At 40.1% G+C, this 23,433-nt stretch overlaps 2 protein-coding genes across 2 annotated transcripts; one reads left to right on the top strand and one right to left on the bottom strand.

Moving 5' to 3' along the window:
- Positions 1–778: 778 nt before the first annotated feature.
- Positions 779–9,541, top strand: adra1aa (adrenoceptor alpha 1Aa). The gene is made up of 2 exons (XM_056419343.1): positions 779–1,691; positions 7,785–9,541. The coding sequence occupies exons 1-2, from the start codon at positions 794–796 to the stop codon at positions 8,336–8,338; spliced, it is 1,452 nt and encodes a 483-aa protein (XP_056275318.1). The 5' UTR covers positions 779–793; the 3' UTR covers positions 8,339–9,541.
- Positions 9,542–12,178: 2,637 nt separating this feature from the next.
- Positions 12,179–20,746, bottom strand: dpysl2a (dihydropyrimidinase like 2a). The gene is made up of 14 exons (XM_056419755.1): positions 20,426–20,746; positions 17,408–17,496; positions 17,045–17,229; positions 16,706–16,870; positions 16,422–16,483; positions 16,214–16,294; positions 16,058–16,126; positions 15,783–15,903; positions 15,551–15,707; positions 15,296–15,437; positions 14,994–15,164; positions 14,474–14,653; positions 14,171–14,357; positions 12,179–14,076 (listed from the first exon to the last, which is right to left on the bottom strand). The coding sequence occupies exons 1-14, from the start codon at positions 20,465–20,467 to the stop codon at positions 13,985–13,987; spliced, it is 1,743 nt and encodes a 580-aa protein (XP_056275730.1). The 5' UTR covers positions 20,468–20,746; the 3' UTR covers positions 12,179–13,984.
- Positions 20,747–23,433: the final 2,687 nt, after the last annotated feature.

Genomic DNA, 23,433 nt, shown 5'->3' with positions numbered 1-23,433 from the left:
TTGTGTTTCGTCGATAAGCACAACGGACACATTGATCTGACAGCAGATGTGGCTCAAACATTGTCTCTCGCCACAGTCTTGATAGATCTGAGCCGTGGTAACGTGGAAAAGAAGTGCAAAAATGTAAAAACCCACAAAACGAGGATGAATGATTTTTTCTGAATTTGATGGACGTGTCAAAGCAGATTCTTCTTTCTTTCTTTCCAAAGGCGCTGGATCGTGTTGCTGTATCCTGTTGTTGTCTCGAGGCTGAATCTGTTTCTGGGTGCAATACTGAAGAGCCTGGATGTTGACGACTGCTCACCTGCCACCTTATCCAGAAAAGTGGTTTCTCGCTCCAATTTTTACTTTTTTGTCCTCCCGACCTGCAGTTTTTGGTTCATAGAATGTGCAAAGATTTTCAAAGATGGGAACACCCATCTGTGTATCCCACCCATAATGCTTTTCTAGCAGGGCTTTTTGTACCAGCTGCATAATCACAGACAGTTTCAATATCCCTAACATTTTGAAGATGGATTACCTGATTTCAGCACATTAAATGTTGGTCTGCATATATTATACTTCTCTCTCAGACTTTCTGCATGCGTCCTGTAGTTTTATTTTTCTTGACTCATTTAATGGCTCATTTGCCAGAGGCTTCATCATTCAAATGATGTTGTGACTTAATGTGATCATTACTCTAATGGCTTTTATGAAAATGCCCTGACGTCCCTTTGTGAAACAACATAAAACAGGTTCCAGTTCACCTTTGCAGCGCAGGACCTGGTCAAGCATCCGCTTTGCATTGGAATAGATGGTTCCTGTGCTGGACAACATGACCCCACCTCCTGGTACACAGAACTGCTCCAACTGCAGCCAGGTTTTAGTCCCAGAGCTTAACCTGGTCAAGGCTGTGGTTCTGGGCCTGGTGCTTGGCATCTTCATTGTGTTTGGAATTGTGGGAAACATCCTGGTCATCCTCTCCGTGGTTTGCCATCGACACCTGCGAACAGTCACACATTATTTTATCGTCAATCTGGCAGTGGCAGATTTGCTGCTGAGCTCCACTGTACTACCTTTCTCTGCTATTTTTGAGATTGTGGACCGTTGGGTGTTTGGACGGGCCTTCTGCAACGTGTGGGCAGCTGTGGATGTACTCTGCTGCACCGCTTCCATCATGAGCCTCTGCGTGATCTCTGTTGACCGCTACATTGGAGTCAGCTACCCTCTGCGCTACCCATCCATCATGACAAAACGCAGGGCTCTGCTGGCGGTGATGCTGCTGTGGGTGCTGTCGGTCGTCATATCTATCGGACCTTTGTTTGGTTGGAAAGAGCCGGCACCTGAGGACGAGTCCATCTGCAAGATCACGGAGGAGCCCGCCTACGCTATTTTCTCTGCTTTGGGCTCTTTCTACCTCCCTCTGGCCATCATACTGGTCATGTACTGTCGGGTTTATGTGGTGGCTCACCGAGAGAGCCGGGGAATGAGAGAGGGACACAAAACAGAGAAGTCAGATTCAGAGCGAGTGATACTCAGGATACACAGAGGCAACACGACTGCATCAGAGGACGAGACCCTTCGCAGCCGCACACACTTCGCCCTACGACTGCTCAAGTTCTCACGTGAGAAGAAGGCCGCCAAGACCTTGGGCATTGTGGTCGGCTGCTTCGTGTTGTGTTGGTTGCCCTTTTTCCTGGCGCTACCCATCGGTGAGTATTGTCATCTTGCATGTGATTCTCAATCGTTTAAAAGGATGCTTAACATCCATGCAGCATTTCAGTTTTTTAACAGTTGTTGAACAAGTTTAACTTGAAATTCAGAGCATCAATATAGCAGCAAACAACTATTTGTTATGTAAAGATATACATAATGTAGTCACTCTCCCTTGTGTGTTGTACATTCAAGAAAATCCACCTACCAGCACCGAAAGCATACTTAACCCTCCTGTTACCTTAGGGTCAATTTGACCCCATTCAATGTTTAATGTCGGTGTTCTTTCGGGTCAATTTGACCCCAGGCTGTTTTTCACTGTGTCAAACATATAAGAAATATCAACTTTTTTATATATTTAAAGGGCTATTTAGGTTGTCAACAAACAAACATAAAGTACCTCACACTTAAACTTGGAAAATAATATTAATTCTAATAATTTTCTGGAGGTTTTAATTGCTGGGGTCAAATTGACCCGAGGGTAAAATATGTAAGTAAATATAAAGGCAACAGGAGGGTTAAACATTGAATGGGGTCAAATTGACCCTAAGGTAACAGGAGGGTTAAAGCGTGTTACTAAAACAAATGGTAAGAGCAGACTTTCGTCCTCAGTGAGCTTTGTAGGCAAACTGTGTTCACTTTGGACAGAGCCAAGCTGTTTACCCCGCTTCCAATCTGCAGACGGTTTCCTGGCACCAGATTAGTATTGAAAGGTATTCTCATCGAAATCTCGTTCGCAAGAATAATGCACGTTTCCCACAACGCGACTATTGCTTTAAGCGATGCACAAGACAGTTCATTTAAATGTGTAACATAGGTTGTTAAGAGCAATTATGTAGCAGTAAGTACATATGTGCTATGTATAGAAGTTGTGGAGTAATGTACCTGAGGAGGAAGTTATCAGAGCTTCTTATGGCTTCGTTGACAAAGCCGGCTGGCCGCGCTTGCTTTTAGTGCATGGTCGTGAATGAGCCTACCCCACTTAGCTCAAATTAACAATAAACAGGTTCATACGTTTGATAATCTGCACTCACAGGTATGAGTCAGACCACTTCAAGAAAGCTACTTGACTTCTGCATTCATTCATTTTATAGATCGAATCATGCCGCTGCCAGGTTTTTAAGTGCTGCCGATTTTGAAGATGTTAATTGAATTGCTCCTTTGCGGGCACACTCTGAATTTACCGTCATCCGTGCAAGTTTTGTGGCCTCTTGAGCTGCGAAGTAAATGGTTTGACTCGGCTAGGTAGATGCTCTATAAATAGCCCCCAATAATAATGTTAGATGTCTGACTGGCACCAACGCTCTCCTCTCTGTGAACAAAAGCACAGCACTTCAGACCAACATGTAATTCAAACGGATATCTTTGAATGAAGCTTAAAGTCATTTCTCTGCTCCTTGCTCTCTCGCTTCATCACAATGCCGGTCCAGGATTGACAGATGAAGCCATCCCAGACTTTATTTGATATTCTTGCCTCTACTGTCCCTGAAGTGTGCTTGAGGGAAATAAAAAGGCTCGCAACAATATGTGCTGGTGTCAATATGATGGGAATGTGAGAGGAAATTCCAACCAAGTATAATATATGACAAAAACCCTCAACTCCCTCTGAGCTTTTTTTCTTTTGTCAATGCTATCATGCTTTTAAATGTACCTGCTGCCTTTTGGCTTTTGCTGTTCCTGACTGGGCAATGAGGAAAAGCCTCAGCTTACCAAAACTCCCTTTCTAATGCTGCCGTCAGACGGCATCACGCTGCCACAAGTCTGTGGACAATGACAGATTTAAGAGTGAATGACACATTTTCTGGTTTTGCCGTGTAGAGCTGGATAAGTCGTGATTGTTTGATTTGGTTTCTTGCAACCAATTTGCAATTTGGGGAAATTGAATCGTAGGAATTCAAACCAGTCAAAACATTTTACATTGCGAGTTGTCTCGGCTCTTTGTTTGTTTGTGGATCGTCCTCTTCTCTGCTTGACATTTCAGACAAACTAAAGGAGCATTTTCATTGCAGTGTTTCTGCGCTCTTTGGTTTAACGTTGTAACTCTGTGTTGTCAGAAGTGCACTCTGTTGCACCTGTAACCACAGTGATGGCAGGATGTACGGACACATCCTGAAGCTCCACCAAACGTTTCTGCATCAATCAGATCATTGTTTTGTTTTCAAAGTCCACAACTTTACTTTTATTATTTACTCTCACCAATATCATTTTAGGCCACAGTTCAAATGAACACCTCCAAATGATGATATGTGGCATTGACTTCCAAGCTAAAACATGTTGTGCTTTATTCGACAACAATTGGATTCCACAGTTTCAATACAACAAGTCATTGATATTTTATTGATTTTGGACAACAATTTGTATATTGAACAGCTGCAATACCTTTCTTCATTTTCTATGAAGGGTTATACAGTTTTTCTCCATTGCTTTGGCTCAATGCTTGAAACAGAAATTACATTCTCAAAGCTCTTAGTGCATTTGGTAAAATAGCATAGAAAGTGATGAAGTTCTTTATTTTCTGTAATGCAATTAAAACAAAAAAAATCAAAATTCATGATTCATTATAAAAAAATAAAAAAAATACTGAATAACTTTTTTAATATTGCTATTTAATATTTTTGCTTTAGAAAAAAAAACTCAAATACCCTAAAAAAGCTTAATAAATATCAAAAAGTATACTAGTAGGGTATTAAACAAATGAATGAATCACTTAAATTGATTAATTAAACTGCAAGGGTTTCCTGGTTTCCAACAAACACTCAAACACTCAGCTGTTTTTTTTTTTTTTTTTGGTCTGAGGAAATATTATTAAAATTTTAGAGGATATTTTTTTAGTTTTTTAAGCTATAATTTCAAAATAGTTATATTAAAAAAATAAAGGCTTATAATATTTGATTTGTAATGAATCCAGAATGAATACATTTTTGTTTTTTTAATTGCATTACAGAAAATAAAGAACTTTATCACAATATTCTAATTTTCTGAGACAGTCCTGTATATGGTTCAGCACAACTACATAAAGTAGATCACCTTCAAAAGGTCATATCTCACCCAAAACAGTGAACTCAAGCTTCAAACCCAAATCATTTTCTCATAAAAATAGTCAGTGCCCCCAAAATGAAAACTTCCTTCTCGATTGCTGTGGCTCATCTCTCTCTTGGAAAAAAGGACATTCTCAAAGCTTTAAATACATTTGCCAAAATAACCTAGATGGTTTAGCAAAACACTATGGCACACCTGCAAAAGGTCATATCTCTCCCAAAACAGACAACTCATCAGTCAAAACTAATTCCTTTTCTCATACAAATCGTCAGTGCCCCGAAAATGAAAAGTCCCTTCGTCATTGTTTAAACACTGCAGGTCAAAATGTTTAGATGTTTCGTCAGTATGGCAGTGGACCATAGAAATATCCCTCATGTACACAATTCAATCTTGGCTTAGTCCTTTGACACTGAATGGTTACTGTAGTAGATGTTTTCTTTCCAGAATACTATATGTATCAAACAGAAAAAAGATTCATTCAAGAGGAGCCAACAAGGTTTCACATCACATGCTGTATTGCACTTATCTTGCCATGGAAATTATGACAGTAAGAATCGCTGTGCATGCCGCAACCATCCCCTGCACTGATCTGCTGTGACATCGGCACAAGCAGCATCCATTGCCTGGAGAAGGGACCTCTGGTTTAGAGCCCGATGCTCATACACCCTCCACCACCACGCACCCTTGCTCCTCTTCCTCCTCTTCCTCGAACAGGCAGTTGCCCTTGTTCGTTTACCTGGCCAGGTGCTTACATGTTCATACTGTAAACTGTACTGAACTTTGTCAAGCCCTAGATATTTGATGGAAGCATTTATACTCCTGGATAGCACCTGTCAGCTAACTAAAATTACTGTGTGATTGGTGATCGGATGTGAGAAACTCCCCCTTGATTAGTAAAGTTCTAGTTGCACCTGAAAATGAAGCCGATGATCCAAGAGATCCATATTACAGCATATAGCATGATATTTTTCATGGTATTATGTGCCTGAACGATTTTGACAGTGGAGTGAACTATTGTGCAGGTGATGATGTACACAAGGAAATTATGCCAAGATGTTTTCCAGAGAACAACCACTTGTGTCATGGCGCTAATAGAGTTGACCCAAAAGCACGACTCAGACAGGAGTAACAAAGATGACTGTCTTTGGTTGGAAACAGGCTGGGTCAAAACCGGGAGATCAGTCGAAGAAGCAAACAAGTCCAAAAAGGGGCAGGGCAGAGAATCAGAGGTCAGGGCAGGCAGGTCAGGAATATACTCTAATAACGCTGGAGAACTTGGCACGAAAACACAAGACAATCTGGCAGAGGACAAGTGGAAGTGAGGGAGCTAAATAGTGAGGGACTAATGAGGGGATGGGCTGCAGGTGAGAAGGGCGTGAGGACCAGGTGAAGGGAATGAGGGACTAACGAGGTGATCAGAGGCAGGTGAGGGGAGTTGGACTGACGAGATGGTGTGACAGGATGAAAACAACTATTACAAAAAGGAAGGCGTGGAGCTAAACTGTTACAACTTGACTGAGAAGCAACAGTCACTTTGGACCAGCAAGATGTATGCAATTGGTAAATGGGCTAACTGAAGGCAATTGTACCTAACCGTTTACACAGATGTGCTAAATCATTTGAAATGTGTGCAAGCTGTAGGCAATTGTACTTGTCATTTGCAAAGAGTTTCTAAAACAATTGCAATTTGATTAAAGGAATGGGAAATTCAAATCTGTTGTGAACAAGTGCCCAGTGGTTTGGAGGTTTGCACGAGTTGTTTTGAGAATGTCATTTCTGTTTCAAGAATTGAGCCAAAGCAATGGAGAAAAACTGTAAAATAATAGCTTTTTGGCACAGCTGGGTATATAATGTTTATGAGCTGGACAGCCGTGCACAAGATCATTTGTTCTTTCTTCTTTGCATCCATCTCGATATCACAGTCTCATTTTTCCCTGTTTAACCATTGGAAACAGCCGGTCCAATAAAACATTTTACAAGGCAGCTTCCCCCCTTCTTCCTCTGAAGATAGATAGAGATAGACAGATAGACAAACAGACAAATATATATATATATATAGATAGATGGATGGATGGATAGATAGTTAGATAGATAGATAGATTGGTAGTTAGATAGACAGATAGATAGAGATAGATAGATGGACAGACAGATAGATAGTGCAGTCACACAATAAATTAGCCATTTAATTATTCTAATGTTTCACTGGCAGTGACATATGAAGAGTCTCATTTACGATGACTAACAGGGCGGCGTGTAATGTGCCTGTGAATCCATTTTCTCTGCTTCTTCATTAAGGATCCAACGCAGGCTTTCTGAAGTAACTCAGATCAGAATAGTATTTAATACTTCACAGGCAGCACAATTTATGAAGGCAATTTCAATAAAATGGTTAGACACTTGCCTGAATGCAAGTAGGGAGATTTCGGATGGATCTCCATTACATTTGGTACAGACATTCACGGTGCACAGAGGATGACTCCTGATGACTTTAGTCAGGAAAATTAGAAATGTTTGACCAACAGCTGGTCAAACATTTCACGTATTCAACAGATGGACATATAAAGCATGGATTTGAAAATTCTGAAAAGACATTCATGGCTATTAAAAACTGAATCCTTCTTAATTCCCTTGACTCTTCTATAAGCGTCATGTTGACATTTGTGGTTTAGAGTGACTCATGACTATTTGATGGATTAACCTACATTTGCTTGTCTCTAGTCTGCATACCAAACAGCTGTGAAACTAATTGCATTCCAATCAATGACACATGTACTTTAGCTAATGTGCATGCTAACACATGCCAAGAGGCTAAACTAAGGATCTTGGAACATATTACCTGCTTAACATTAGCATGATAGCATTGTAACTTAGAGCATGTTTGACAGCTGATCTTAGCATTTAGCTCAAATTGCAGTTGTGCCTACAGCATCACAGTGTGACAAGTGGTGCAGACCCTTGTTTTTTAATATATCAAACTCAGAGTTGAGTGGTGTTATTGTCGTTCCTTCTGCTGTCATGCTAATGCGGTGTTCATTGCCCTAATGTTCCTACAGGCTCCATCTTTCCCGCATACAGACCTTCGGACACTGTCTTCAAGATCACGTTCTGGCTCGGTTACTTCAATAGCTGCATCAACCCCATCATTTACCCGTGCTCCAACCAGGAGTTTAAGAAAGCTTTCCAGAGTCTACTCGGGGCTCACTGTCTGAGAAAGACCCCCAGACCACAGCATCATCATCTGAGTGCAGGTCAGAGTCAAACTCAGGGTCACACTCAGCCCCTCACTCTGGGACTAGACAGCAAGGGGGCGCACTGTCGGCTCAGCCCTTCCTCCTCCATGGCCCTGTCCAGAACCCCATCCTCCAGGGCCAGCAGGGAGTGGAATGTCTTTCCTGGAGGCCCCGTAGGTGGATCAACACCGGCCAAGGCGAGCAGGGATAAAGTGGCCAAATTCTGCAGTAAAAGCTTCCATCAGACCTGCTGCTGTGTCTTGAGTGGTGGGACTCCCCCGCAGGAGTCCAACTGCGCCCAGCCGCCTCCAGCTGGAAGCCTTCCCACCATTAAAATCCACCAACTGTCATTGTCAGAAAAAGGAGAGCCTGTATAGCTGCTGTAATCCTTCATCCATTAGTCATGACTCCTCTTTCAATGTCATGGATAAGAAATAAGAATATATATTTCTTGTTGCACTGTTGCTTGAGTTGTATTGAATGGTGGCTGATTTTATATTTTAAAAAGTCTCAGCTTTGATCAAATGTTGTGATCGTCAAAGAAAAATAAATATCTATATTTATCACACATATTGTATTCTACCCCTTAAAGAAGACACACTTTTGCTTTTTAAAAACAAACTATAAAAGAATACAGCTTAGGAGGGATGAAACTTAAGCAAATATAACATTTTGTAAAAGTGAATCAAAGGAAGAATTCCTCAGAGTTAAGAGACCAAAATGTTTACATGTTTTATATTAAAGAAGAACAGTTAAAATGCCTTATAGGATAATTTTATATATTGCATGATTTCACCAAAAATAAAAAATAAAAAATGTTGGTCAGTGGTGCTCATGTTGTCTCCAAAGTTTGCATAATGCTGATTCTGTTAGATAGATAGATAGATAGATAGATAAATACTTTATTAATCCCCAAGGGGAAATTTGTTGTAGCAGTAGCAGCACCAATAAACTAAACACACGAGAATAAAAAAATAAAATATAAAATATAAAAAACAGGGGTGAAAGATATAGATGTATACAAGTGAAAGCTATAGATGTATACAAGTATACAAAGTAAAATATAAAATAAAATATATATGTATATATACAACATATATGCATACACAATACAATACTAATGACTAAAATTAAATTAAATATAAAATATAAAAATATTAAATATAGACAGTGTGCAAAATGCAAAGTGTGTGTATGTGTGTAGTGTAAATGAAAATGAAATGTGTGTGTATGTGTGTAGTGTAAATAAATGAAATGTGTGAAGTGCAGATCAACATAGTGTAAATATGGAGTTATTATTGCAGTTATTGCACGAGGATCTGGCAAGAGGTGATCTGTTGTAGAGCCTCATAGCCGTCGGCAGGAATGTTCTCCTGTATCTGTCCTTGTGGCAGCGGAGCGTGAGGAGACGTCTGGAGAAAGTACTCCTCTGTCCCTGGAGTAGGTGGTGGAGAGGGTGGTCCGTTGTCAAAATAATGTTTGTAAACTGTTCCGTACACAGTAAAAACGAACGGACTTTGCTGCTCCCACATCACATTACAATAAATTGGTATGTCATATTCCTAAAAAAGGGATTTATGAGAAAATTGTAGGACTCTTGTGGTTTCTTTGATGATTCACTGAATATAAAGCCCTTGAAAACGCCCAGTTAATCTATTCACATGTCTACAATTTGACGTACCTCCGAGCAGTGCCAGATGGATGTCTTAATATACTTCTGTGGAATTTCAACTGACCTTGTGATGACCTCAATCCTGAACGGCCCACAAGCCTCTTAAAAAAAATCCCCCAGATTTAGAGATGTCAAATTAAGTCATACACGGTCTCAGACATTTCCCCAACAGGCTGTACTCCTTGTTTCTGTACATTTTTAGTTACCATCTATATGCAAAGTCTCGACCTTCATAAGATCTGCTGCGTGGGTGGTTTACCAATGCAAAGGAGCACACACTGAGTGTGTGTGTGTTTAATGCCTCTCTGGTTACGAAAAGGCATCCAAGGGCAAGAGGACATCCTCTGCCAACTATATTGATTTCTGTTCTCCTTCTGTTGGACCAAGATTCCCTTTACGAGTGTGAAAAGGAAGAGATCCAGTTGTGTGTCATGTGCAGTAGGAGTGGGGTCAACAGCTGACCCACAGGGGAGAGAATGGCAATGCAGTGAGAGTGCTTGTCTGTGTCCGCGTTGTCATTGACTGACATGTCTGTGAACCTTTAAATCACACTCGGAGAGGAAGCTACCAGCTCCAGCGATAAACTATACAGATGGTACAGATGACAGAGGTCACCCCTCCTTCTCTTGTCTCTCTCTATAGAAAGTGGTGGCATTATGAACAAAACATCAGGCATTAAATACCATTGTGCCAAGCTTTCTAAACATATATCATCTTCCAAATGCAATATTTGGATATGCAATTAGATCTGCAGGAGTCAGATATTCGACTGGAACAGACCAAGAACCGCTCAAAGGCGTTTCACCAGCACTCCCTAATTTTATGTTTTTTTTATGTTTAGATGATCAATAATAATCTTTATTTCCTCAGAATTCTTTTAATAATCTGATAAAGCTCACACTCATTGACTATAAAGGGGAATACAATTAATTGTGAATGCTTACAGTTGGATATTAATGTTCGTGACACTATTGTAGTGATGATAAATCCCTTCTGAACTTAAAATAGTTCTGTCTCTGTTTCAATGGACGAAAAGCAAAGCTTGAACTGTTGTTGACTCATATTTACATACATGGCCCAGGGGGACTCGGGTCTCACTGATGCATTTTGTTTTCCCTTTAAAGCTCTCACCGGTGACGGTAAAGTTATTGACATTATAGGATTCCCCTTTCAGGTTTAATCAGTGCATTCACACCCTGGACACAAGCTGTTCCAACTCCTGCCCTCTGGTAGGCGCTGGTAGGCACACACTGTGCCAAAAACCAGACACACCACAAAGAAATCCACTTCCCTCACCATGATGAATGATGAACAATTAATTCTTCTCTTCCATCTTATCACTTTTTTTGACTACTTTAATTTTTTTTTTTTTTTTTTATTGTGTGTGTGTGGTACGAAAGAAAAGCAAAGTGAAAAAAAGTCAAATTGTGTATGCAAAAAACACATGCATTAAAAACTGATTCTATTCTATTCGATTCTATTCTATTCATCATGCTAAGTCCTAATTGGACAACTGTCAAACAGCCAAACAGCCAGCGGGCATCACGAGCCACTGAGCTGTTGCTGATGTGTGCATTCAGTGTGAACTTGCTCAGTTCATTTCACTGGCAGCTCCCTGTGGTTGAAGTGTCTGACCAACCAGGGAGGCGGCGCACCACAACTGTGTCTCCACCTAGTGTCTCACTGCCTATCTGCAGCCACTCCATCCACAGCTGGGATGTGGTGTGGCACATTTGAATTTGAGTTCCCTTTATTTAAAGGTTCAAACTGTTTTGTTATTTTTTAAATGTCTGTGAAAGCCCAATTATTATAATGTATTATCTGTCAGTAAACTTGAATGACAACTATTTGGTTATGTGACCAAGATTCTGAGCTTTTACTTACATTAAAGTAACCATACACCATTTAAAAATGCTCCATCAAGAGTCAAGTGTTCATGATGCATATAAAACCATATGAGTATATTTTTTAAAGAACTGCAAAGATGTTGTGAAATATATCTATTTGCATCTGTTTGTTGTACAAAAGAAGTTCAGGTAGAATTTAAACTACATCCACTCCCTTGTTGAAACATCTTAATTTTGCATTCAAAGGAAGTAAAAGAATATGCAATGTTTGAGTGGAAGGTTACTTTCAATATCGTAGTGTTGGATTTGTAATACTAATACATTTTACTCTAATAAAACTCATGTTTTTGTTTGTAAAATCTCAATCTGGAATTAAACCAGTATGCTGTCAGACAAATGTTTTGAATTGTAGGAGTAGAAGTAAAAAAAAATTAAATGCATAAGTGAAGTAGCCCCAATGCTCCACTCTCCACCCCGGCTATTACTCATTGTGTAGGTCGTCAGCTGAACCAGCAAACATGCAACATCAGTGTTTGTCTTTCAGAGTTAATTGTCATCCCTAAACCAAAATGTGGCCGGACAGTATTTGGCATAATAATGACCAGTCAATACCATAACTTCCATTTTTATTATTTTAATCCACTGAAGTCAACACAAATAGGGTAAAATGCTGACAAGATGATTGATTAAATCCCGCCCCCCTCCCCTCCCCCACCCCAAAACTCTGGTATCCTACAAAACATACATGACCAAGAGTATCACACTTGCTGGGCGAGGGACATCAACAGTGCTCAACATCACAACTCAATAACCATCACCAAGACACTTCCCCAAATGTAAATCACTTCACATTATAGCTCGGCATACACAACCTACACTTGACAAGGCAATGGGGAAGAAGGAATCCAGTGTTTTACAGTATGGCTGCACAGTGCCGTGAAACTGACTGTTCGTGAACACAGTTACAACCTCGAGTGAACCTGGAGTCAACGGTGTTGGGCAGGTAGAGGGGCTGAGAAATGAGAAACTGGATCTCCGATAAGTCATTCACGACATTAACACCGAGAACAGAGGACACATCAACACACTGTGGGGGGATTCATATACATACCGAAGCATTTTTCATCAGGTCTCAAAGATCACGGGTCTACTTCTTTAAAGAGAGCCTTCATAGATACAGTGTGCTATCAATATCTTACGGAACAGGCAGGCAAGTAAGTTTGATTCAACAAATATCCTAAAACATAGACATATCCAATACAGATAAAAAGTTGCAAGCTCACATACATATTTATCATTTGGATTGTTACGAGTGCAAAACAAATGTTGTCAAAACTGGGTAAATGAAGAGTGCCGAGTGGGTGTGGACATCACCTGCACATATACAGCAACGGTCATAAAGCACCAGGTGCAGAGCGGTCGTCAGCAAAGCTTCTTCGTCGTCGTCGCGTCGGTCCGATTCCTGAACAATATACACCGGTCGGATCATTGGAAGCTTGTCGCCCTCACAATCTTTTAATAAACATGGAGAGAAGAAACAAAAAGCTGAGATGAGGGAAAAGATTCACGTGACTCAGACAAAATGTTATGTGCCAGCCATTTCTCCCTCCCCCCCCCCACATATTCAGGGAGGAGTTGAATGAGCAGCTCAACCTTAAAATACCCTCTATTTCCTTTCAGTGCAGTCAGCGCTTTCCCAAATGAGTTAATGCGATACAAAAAAAAGATACCCCGATTATATTTTTAAATGAAGAGAGTACGACTATAACTTAAAGGAGGACCACGGTGAGTTGTTCCGTTTTACACAGTAACTTCACAAAGATTAAATACTACAAACTTCAGATAGCATTAGGTGTTGAGATGCAGAAACCATGTTCTTCATTCTGGTCTTTCATTAGTATTTAGATTTTTTTGTTGTCAACAATGTAACATTTTAGTACTAAAACATCAACCGTACAGCTCAGTGTTACAAAATGGACAATGGAGGCGTTTCACCTTACGGTGGCGAGTAACAAGAACACCAGCGCATTAGAACTTCTGTTAAACGAACAGCGCATTGAGAAAGATTGTAAACACCTGCAGTTTCTAAAATGCCTGCCCATGAAACTAACCTCTTCTTTTCTGTTAACTTTCTGAGCCAAGAGGGAAACCGAACAGCTCAAACATGTACGGCAAAAATGATACAAAAATGTAAACAAATTAATTTCATCCACAACCACAAACAAACTGGGCTTAAAAAAGCCCAAAAGAATCTTCTTCGATTCACATTATCCTTCCTTGTCAATGGAATATGACAGGAAAGATGAAACAGTATGGAATAGTGCTTTCCTCTTTTTTGTTGTTGCACAAAGTGACATAATGGTATTGTGTGAATAAGAATGGATGGAGTGCTTGTGGGTGGGGTGAGGGTGAGTCAGAGGTGACCAGATGTGATGTGACAGCAGAGTGGCCTCTGGTCCCGTGTCGCCCTGCCCCCCCCCCCCAGCTCAGTTTAGGTTAAGAGCCTAGCCGAGGTTGGTGATGTTGGCTTTTCCACCAGGTGGAGCCACAATGCGTTGAGTGCTGCGGCGAGGAATGTTGTCATCAACTTGGGCCCCTAAAAAGAAAAATCAAGATATAATACCGTATTACTTAATTGCCGAGTTGTGGACAAGGCCAGCTGACAGGAAGGAATGTGTGCTCTCACTCACCAGACAGACTGAAGCCAGACTGGTGAAGGTTACGCACTGGCTGCTGAGTGATCTGCTGCTGCTGCTGCTGCTGCTTGGCAGGGGAGGTCTTCAAAGAGGAGACGGTGGACATCGCCTTTGGGGTCAAAGTCACCTCACACACCGGCCCATCATACTGGCCCCTGGGGACTCCTTGCAACTCTGTGAGCTAAACATACACGCCAGTTCATTAGACAAGAAACCGTGTGTACTTCACCAGCGACCTATATTGTAAGAACGGAGTGCGTCTGCTCAGAGGTGCGACGCCCTGACATCAGAACTCACCCTGCTGCGAGCCTTGATCCTCTTGTAGACGTGGTCAGAGAAGGGTTTGCGGCTGATGTAGCGGCCGCAGCCCTCCGTGGGGTGAAGGCTGCCCTCCTCCAACACAACCTTGCCCTGGCTGATCACCACCGCGGGACCGCCACGCAACTCTATGCCCTCAAAGATGTTATACTCCACAGTCTGGGCCAAGAAGAGGTGTGATCAGGAGGAGTAAAACACACACACTCCATGAAATGCAGAGGTATGATTACTTGTATAAATATTTAGGTTTTTATGTTGACATTTTTTCTTTTTTTTCTTAAGAACTATGATGTAAAGAAGTATACTGGTTTTGAAGTGGATGTGGTGCAGCAGTACAACTGAGAGTTGTTCTGTAATACTGTTACATTACATAAGAGCTGGTTTGGCACGTTATGCACACAATGTGCATTCAACCCATCATATACAAACATGTCAGGGACATAAATTCTTAAAATACCCTCGGAAAAATAAAAATAAACAGGCTAAGTAACCATCTGACCAGGTTGTGGCTCTTGGCTGAGATGATCTTAGTGGAATCCGGGTCCCACAGCACGAGGTCGGCGTCAGAACCCACGGCGATACGGCCCTTGCGAGGGAACAGGTTAAAGATCTTGGCCGCGTTCGTGCTCGTCACCGCCACAAACTGGTTCTCATCCATCTTGCCAGTCACCTTTTAGGAAAACACATCACACACACATGCATCTAAACATATGCAACGGCTTACGAGGTAATTGGCTCTCAATTCCTTTGCGAACATTTTTTTTTTTAGAATGTGTGAAAAGTGGGTCGCATCAAGCTCACCACACATTTGTCCCAGATTAGGGACATCCTCTCCTCAGTGCCGTTAGTGCCCTCTGGGATGAGGGTGAAGTTATCTTTGCCTATTGCACGCTGAGACGTCTGGAAAGTGCAGTGAGCGCTACCAGTCACCTGCAAGTCCCCACTGGAAACGGAAGAGAGCAAGAAGACTATGGACATGCTTTGCAAAATGTAATATTCGACCTTTGTATTCAAATGCTGGCGTGTTATCTTTAGGTCCTGGCACAGAGCACCTACCATGACAGCAGAGAGTTGAGGTAGTCGGGGGTGGTGGGATCAAGGCTGAGGGGTGGAGAAGTGACATAGGCTGCTGCCTTTGCCCAGTTCTTGCTCCAGTAATGGGTACCATCTGTGCCCAAGCTGGCAGATATGGGCTCTCCGTAAACCACGGCACCTAAAGGAGTCGACAGGATGCTGTCAGCACAAGACAGAGCACAGTAAATATAGCCAAGAAAGAATCTATTCTTACCCTTTTTCCTGGCAAGGGCAATGACATCAGCAGCACTCTTGCTCATCACCTTGGTGATGTAGAGGGGACAGTTGGTCTGATTGGCTATGGTGACAGACCGATTGACTGCCTCGGCCTCAACCTGCAGACACATAAGTCAGATTCATATGCCTGGTGTCCATACTGGCCTTCTAACAGTGTCTCTTCTGGCCTATGCTATATCCTCAATCGTTTGGTCCTTAAAGTTCATAATCACAAAACTCTTGCTCTTTTGAGAAGCCAGTGCTCCTCCTTACCTCCTCTGGGCGGCTAAGTGCATGTCCTTCAGGGCCAGAGATCCCGAGCTCTAGAATACGTCTCTGCTCCTAAAAAGTCAACACAAGAACATTAGAATAAGAAAATGGCAATAAATGTTGCCAGCTGATACTTTATTTATGGTTCTGTTCTGTTACCTCTGCAATGATGTCTCCATTCTCAGCATGCACCTGTGCAATGGCGCCAAGGTCTCTGACTACACTGAACACCTCATAGATCTAAAAAGAAAACGATACAAACGGGTCAGCGCGCGGTCGCTGTCGTCGAACGCAAAGACTTCCAACAGCCTCAAAAAACACATGCTATGACTAGTGCCCGCGAATATTAACCAGAAGCCGAGCATACCTCAGAGTCAGAAAGTTGGAAAACATCCTTATAAGCCAAATAGACCAGGAAAGAGTTGACACCTGAAGATAGAAAACTTATGAGAGAAAACAGCCAAAGGTGGAATAAAGAGCGCAAAAGAGGGAAAACCCAGAGCAAATGGAGAAAAGTAAAATCGAAAGGATAAAAAAAAATTACAGCAGAAACATTGAGTCAGTGTTTGGTAGTATGTGAAAAGTGCTTGACTTTTTTTTCTCCGTGCAAGAACCACTAGATGTGTGTAAAAGTGGAATCTGCCTGCGTACCATGGTCCTTCACGAGGGCCTCCATCTCTTCCCGAGTGCCTTTGTTCCACTGGGTGATGTCCACATGCAGAGAATAGTCGCAGCAGGACTTGGCATCCGCCCACTCCCTCCACTGTTTGAAAGCTGAAATCAGGCTGACGCCAGGCTCCGGCACCACGTGGTCAACTATAAAACACAAACAAACAGGTTGTATTTAAAAAGGTCCACAAGCCAACTGCATAATCAGATCATACGCTTGGCGGTAAGCACATCTGCAACGATATAATCCCTGCAACGGTACCACTGTGCTTTAAAGCCGGTTGAAAACACACACGTGAATGTGTTTGAGAGAGTACATACTGATCATAGTGGTCCCCCCAGCCAGGGCCGCCTTAGTGCCCCGGTAGAAGTCATCTGCTGCCACCATGCCTCGGTTGGGCATCTGGAACCGGGTGTGCACGTCAATGCCCCCGGGCATCACCATTCTCCCATGAGCCTCTATGACCTTAACTCCCCCGGGAACAATGAGGTTGTCTCCTATTTGTCTGACGGAGACAAATGAAAGGAAAGTAATACCAGAAATGAATGAAGGGAGCATGATAAAACAAAGACAATCGAGATTCCATTAGTCAAAGTAGTAGGTGGCCCTCTTCCCATTCTGCCAATAAGAGGTAGGTGCCAATCTAATATTTGAAGAATTGTCAATCTTCAAATTAAACTTACTTGATGACTCCATCCTCCATGTAGATATCAGCCAAGAAGGACTGATCATCATTCACTATCTTTGCTCCTTTGATCAGGAGACGGTCACTCTGAAAGGAGGAGACAGAATTTCACATTACCCATGAACCACAAAATGATCCAGCTCCCTAAAAAAACAAACGAGAAATCATCTCAATTAATCCCGTCGCCAATAGTCCACTCATTAATTAAATAGTAAATTTGACCGATTTCAGAGACAAATGACTTATTTAATAGAAAATAACATTGGGACAACTTCAGCGATGTATTTAGGGCAATATTTTTCCTGGTTCGTTTAGATAACAAGGACGATTATTAGTTAAGCGGCAACAATACTGCTGAAGTTGCTAACATCTAATGGTCACCACATCGCACACACAAACTAGAAAGCAATCCACAGCGTCATGCTGTTGAAACGATGACGGGGGTTATCATCTGAGGCCAGTCTTGATCAAAGCCCTCGGGTAACAGCACTTCTCTAGATTGGCACAATTAACTCAACCTGTGTGAGATGAAAAGAGGATGTACGGGGCTGGCCTACTTCTCTCACATGCGACCCGGGGTCCCTGAGGACAGGCGGGAGAGCTAATGAAGAGCAAAGGGCTGACACCAAACCTCCCAGCAGGAAACACTGTTTCAAATGTCCAGAGTGGTTGGATGAGGACAGCAGGAATGCATTAGGTATCAAAGTCATGGCTGTATTGACATGAGGTCATGACTGATCCGATGTGAGGGACAGGGATGTCGTACGTGGACAGATTCTAAAGCCCTCTGAGGCAAATGTGTAATTTGTGATATAGAGCTAGACCAAATAAACTGAATTGAACAATACTATATTATAAGTCGGTCGTATGACCTATATTTTCTCTGTGATGACACTTTGCTCAAAATGGCTTTATTTGAACATTGTTGTGGTTCATAACTCCATAAAAGAATGTATCATTATGTAAAATTTAAATATATTTGCAATTTTCCTAATGTCCGCTGGGATTGGCTCCAGCCCCCTGCGACCCTGAACAGGATACGCGGTTGAAGATGATGGATGGAGGGATGGATGCACTTTTCTGCAAATAGAATGGCCATGGTCATAAAACTGAATTGATTAATAATAAGTGAATGTACTTAGTAAAGGGATACGGGATCAAGAGCGCAGGCTGTCCTATAAATGGAAGTAGGAACTGTTTGTAACCGACATAGAAAGGTGTTTTTTTCATTTGAATGTATTTTATTTTACTTTAGTTATTCATTTTATATTTACTGCTTATATCATTTAATTGTACTCAATGTAACTATTCAGTCCTTCCCTCCGTCCTCATTGATCTGTCTTTGTGGAGTGGAGTGGATGTGTGTGTGAGTGTGAGCATATGTTGATGTAGATGTTCATGTATGTGGAGATTGGCATTTGTACTCGCTGTGGGCTGGTCTGCGGATACTGATACGACCGTGATGATTGTATGCTGTTTGTTTTGTTGTATTTATATATTTAAATTACACTGTTTTGTTGAAAATAAAGAGGAAAAAAAAGTCAAAAAGTTGATTCTCTACAAAACAATAGAAACACCCGTCAGTATGACACAATTCCATTTAATTCAGTAGCACTACAAACTCCATCTTCCAGAATGGAAATATAGTTGTATAAACAATTCTTTAAAACAGTTTCAACAAATACTGATAATTACAACTTTCGTGAAGGTAGAATTTATTGCAGGACTATTATCAGACTGCATATTTTTCCCCGAGGTGTATCTATATTTAAAAAAACGGAGCATATGTTACAAGAGAAATGGACAAACTCAAGAATAAAACATTATAATCGCAGTTGTATTTGCATTGTTGAGTTTTTGGTTGTTTCACATGAGACAAAAAATAAAACATAAAATGTTGATGAATGAATTACATTTAGTCTTATTCGCCAAATGAACCTAAAAATCATAGGAAACAAATATAAGTGTGCTCATTGAGATCCTTTTAATTGAATATGAAAATAAATCGATGCTTAAAATAATGAGTGAGATGATGTTTCTGTCATTCTGCTAACAGATACATTGACTGTGTGGTGGTACTTTGGTGGCACTAGATACAACTGTATGTTCGAATGAATTGAGTTACTGTGGTTCAGGGACAAAGCCGTATTTACTGGAGGTGTTTTGTTAAAAGCTCAGCAGAGTGAAACTACAGATTCTGCTTCATTCCAAACTAATAAGTGGTGTCTGGGGGAGATGTCGTGGTGTGACCCTGCCTAACCTGCGAAAGAGTCCCAGATAACCTTGCAAAGCCAAGCATGACCCAAGACATTTCACAAGACTATTTGTTGCTGTTATATGATCAAACTTTTCTCGTTATATGCTTCAGAACTCTCACTACAACAGCTGCATGATGGAAAGCTTAGGAGAGAAAAAGGTTTGGATGGGTGCTGTACAATGACCTACTTTACTAAAGAGGTTTTACTTCTTTTAACTATCCCGGCATCCCTACTGTCGGCCCTTAATACTGGGCTTTCTGGTTGAAACACTGCACCACAAAACAAAAAAGACTATACTGTTAAACCCCAATGTGCAACAGAATATCAGATAGACGGTTAAACAACCCAAGCTTGCTCTAGCAGCTGCAGAATTGGACATTATTGCAAAAATGTACGGTCTTCAAAAAATAAATAATGAGAGGAGCTAGGCGTTAGAGGATGGAGGATGAAAGATGAGAGTGAAGGAAGCTGCACTTAAGCCTGTTAGCTACACCCTGCAGTCTGAGGATGCTGTGATGGAGACAGAGGAGGAGAGCCAACAGCTACCAATGGCAGCTAAAGGAGCACAGAGAATTCATTGCATGGAGATACACGACCATCCCTCGGTGTGCGGAGCTGAAGCAGGACCGTGTCAATGAATGGACGCGACAGCGAAGCGTCGGCTAGCTTCTGGTCTAATCCTGAGGCTCAGCGCACGTTACCGCCAAACTAAATAAAACACCACCACCACGCCCGTCATGCAATACAACAATACTCACTGTGATTCGTGGAATGTTCTTCTTTCCTTGGTAACCCGACATGTTTGAAGACCCCTCTGACACAGCTGCCCACTCCCTCTTGGCTAACGCTAGCTAGCTCGACTGGCGCACCTCAGCTGCCAACGAAAGGATGAATGGATGCTCTGCTTGTTGGCCAGTCGACGCCCTGGGCTATCTGCGCCTGTCGGACGATTTCCGTCTATAGTAAGATAGGTTTGTACAGTGCAGCCGTACTAATAATGTCAAATGAGTGGTTATATATTTGCCTAAGAGTCCTATCCTTAGGAGTTACTGTCCCTGAAGACCAGGCAAGCACCAAGATGAGAAGGGCCACAAAGAGGTACCGCGCATGCGCACTGCCCCGCCCTGCTTCGTTATCATCAGTTTAAACAGGTTAAGCATCACCTGGTTACAAATATTTATTTATATTTATATTTTCAACACATTATTATTATTTACATTTAAAAAAATATTCCGTATTTATTTATTATTTTTCATATTTTATTCATTGTATTAAATAATTAATATAATTACCAATTTTTAGCATTAGTAAAATAAATAATAATTGGCTAAATCACAAGTGTCCCAAAGGCCTCTTGCTCAAATCCAAATTCAAATTTGCTCACAAATCAAAAACAAAAAATTCATTTGACAAACAAAATTGTTAATCAATTTCATCAAATTTAAAATTAATTAAAAATTTAATTAAATGAAAAATAAAAAATTAAAAAAAAATTAAAGTTTTTTTTTATTGATTGCCCTTTTTTAATGTCCCCTGTTGCTGTTTTTTTGCTCCCCTACTATTTGTATGACTCAAATCTGACACGCCTTTACTCAAGAAAAATCATACATTTTAAAAGAAATTTTTTAAATTTTAGGTCTTCAAATATTTTTTACATTTACTAATTTTTTTGTTAACTTAAATGTTAACATTTTTTTTAATCATTTTCAATTTTAATTGTTAAAACTGATTAAAATGTTTACATTTGAAAAAATTTAAAAAAAAGCTATCAAATATCTTTCTCTGAAAAATATCTGTATCATGTGCTATATCATTCATCATCATTCATCAGTCAATCATACATGTTATAGTCATAAAATGTCCACCTGTTACAGTAACTCTGGTGTGTTTTCACAATGTAACTAACAATAAGGGGGTTGTTTGTTGCTCAAGCATGTTATTGTTACTGTTATTGTTTATATGTATTATATATTATATATATATATATATATATATATATATACATATATATATATATTACATATATTATATATATCTTATTATGTATATTATATATAATATATAATATATATAATGTATGTATTTATAAGAATAGGGATATATCTAATGCAGAAAAAGAAGCAGGAAGAGGCAGAAAAAAGGGCAAGAAAAGAAGAAAGAAGAAACAGAAAGGAAGAAAGAGAAGAGCGAAAGAAAAAAAAGAAAGGAGAAAGAAGAGAAGAAAGAAGAAAGAAAGAGAAAAAGAAGAAAGAAGAAAGAAGAAAGCAAGAAGCAAGAAAAAGAAAAGAAGAAAAGACAAAAGCGAATGCAAGAGCCAGCGCAACGAGACAAAAACCCTCCAAGTCGAGACAATGTTGCACATTAAATGATTTGCAGATTTAAAGTTATGGATTGAATGTGTATACATGATTTAATAAAACTGATTGTGAAAACAATGATGTTTTTTTAAACTTGTAAATTTTTTGTTGAAATAACTGAACAATGTTTTTTATGTTATAGGCGCTGGTGGAAGAAAAGATGAAAAGAAGGGAAGGCCAGAAGGGCTCAGAAAGAGGAAGAAAAAAGAAAATTGAGAAATTAGAAGAGAATTTGAAAAAGTAGAGCTTGCAATCAGGGCCGGTAGGTGTGCTTGGTAGGAAGAGCCGATTCAAGGTCCTCAAGAAAGAAGAAATTAAGCTCATCATTAAAGAAAAGAATGATGGGATGGCCATCAGTCATGACATGATGGTGAATGAGAATCATCGAAGAGGTGGAAGAAGATTAGAAGATCAAGTGTATGCCATTAGTGGTGATAGAAAAAATTTTACACGTTTGTCCCAGATTGTCCACGAGATGACGTACAGACAGCCAGATAACCATATGCCTCAGGTTACAGCAGAGATGCAACAATAGTCTGAGTCTGTCTAGCTGCTGTGGAGTGTTTGGAATTAGAGAGAGAACTGACTGAGATGCTAAGATGGATATTGTATTGGTTATAATGAAGATTGTACATGATATATATGTATTGACTACATTGATGGTTGAAGTTTGTTGTATGTATTTTGTGTTGTATTTTGGGTTGCGGGCGGGTGGGGGCTGTTATTGTGGGGTGTAATAATTTATGTTATTGTTTTTAATAAAATTAAGTGTTATTGTAAAATAAATAAAATATTATATAATAATAATATAATTATTATAATTAAATAATTAATTTATGTTCTAATTAATTTATGATATTGTATTGTTATTGTATATGTATCCTGTTACCCTGTTACTCTCCTCTGTCTCTGTTGTCCACCCTTCTACCTGTCACCTGTGTTATAATAATTAAATGATAAAATAAATAAAACAATATATGAGGTGTGTTTTTGTAGTCCTTTGATTTGAAAATTTTACAAATTTAAAACATAAAAACATACATCCAATTAAATTATGTTTTATCTAAAACAAATGGGGTTGAACTTACATTGTGCTAAAAATAGTAGTATTTTTAAAAAAATAATTTAAAAAAATGTTTTTTTAAATTATTTTTTTGACAGGTAAGGAACATTTATTCAAGCTGTTAGATAATTAACATTTATAATGATTGTGTAGTCAAACTTTTTTTCATACACATGACTGTAACAGGGTGGACGCGACGTTGCTTTGCATTGCATTATTAGATTATTTATCAATTATTTATAATATCCTGAGCTTGAGTTTGACCCTTTTTTTTTATTTAACAAGCCATCATTCATTCAGAAGAAAAAAAAAAAAAAAAAAATTTTTTTTTTTTTTTTCAACCTAC

The sequence above is a fragment of the Pseudoliparis swirei genome, chromosome 7 (genome assembly GCF_029220125.1).
Source record: "Pseudoliparis swirei isolate HS2019 ecotype Mariana Trench chromosome 7, NWPU_hadal_v1, whole genome shotgun sequence".
Classification (NCBI taxonomy): domain Eukaryota; kingdom Metazoa; phylum Chordata; class Actinopteri; order Perciformes; family Liparidae; genus Pseudoliparis; species Pseudoliparis swirei.
The sequence above is the reverse complement of the archived record's forward strand: the minus strand, read 5'-3'. Positions and strand labels throughout refer to the sequence as shown.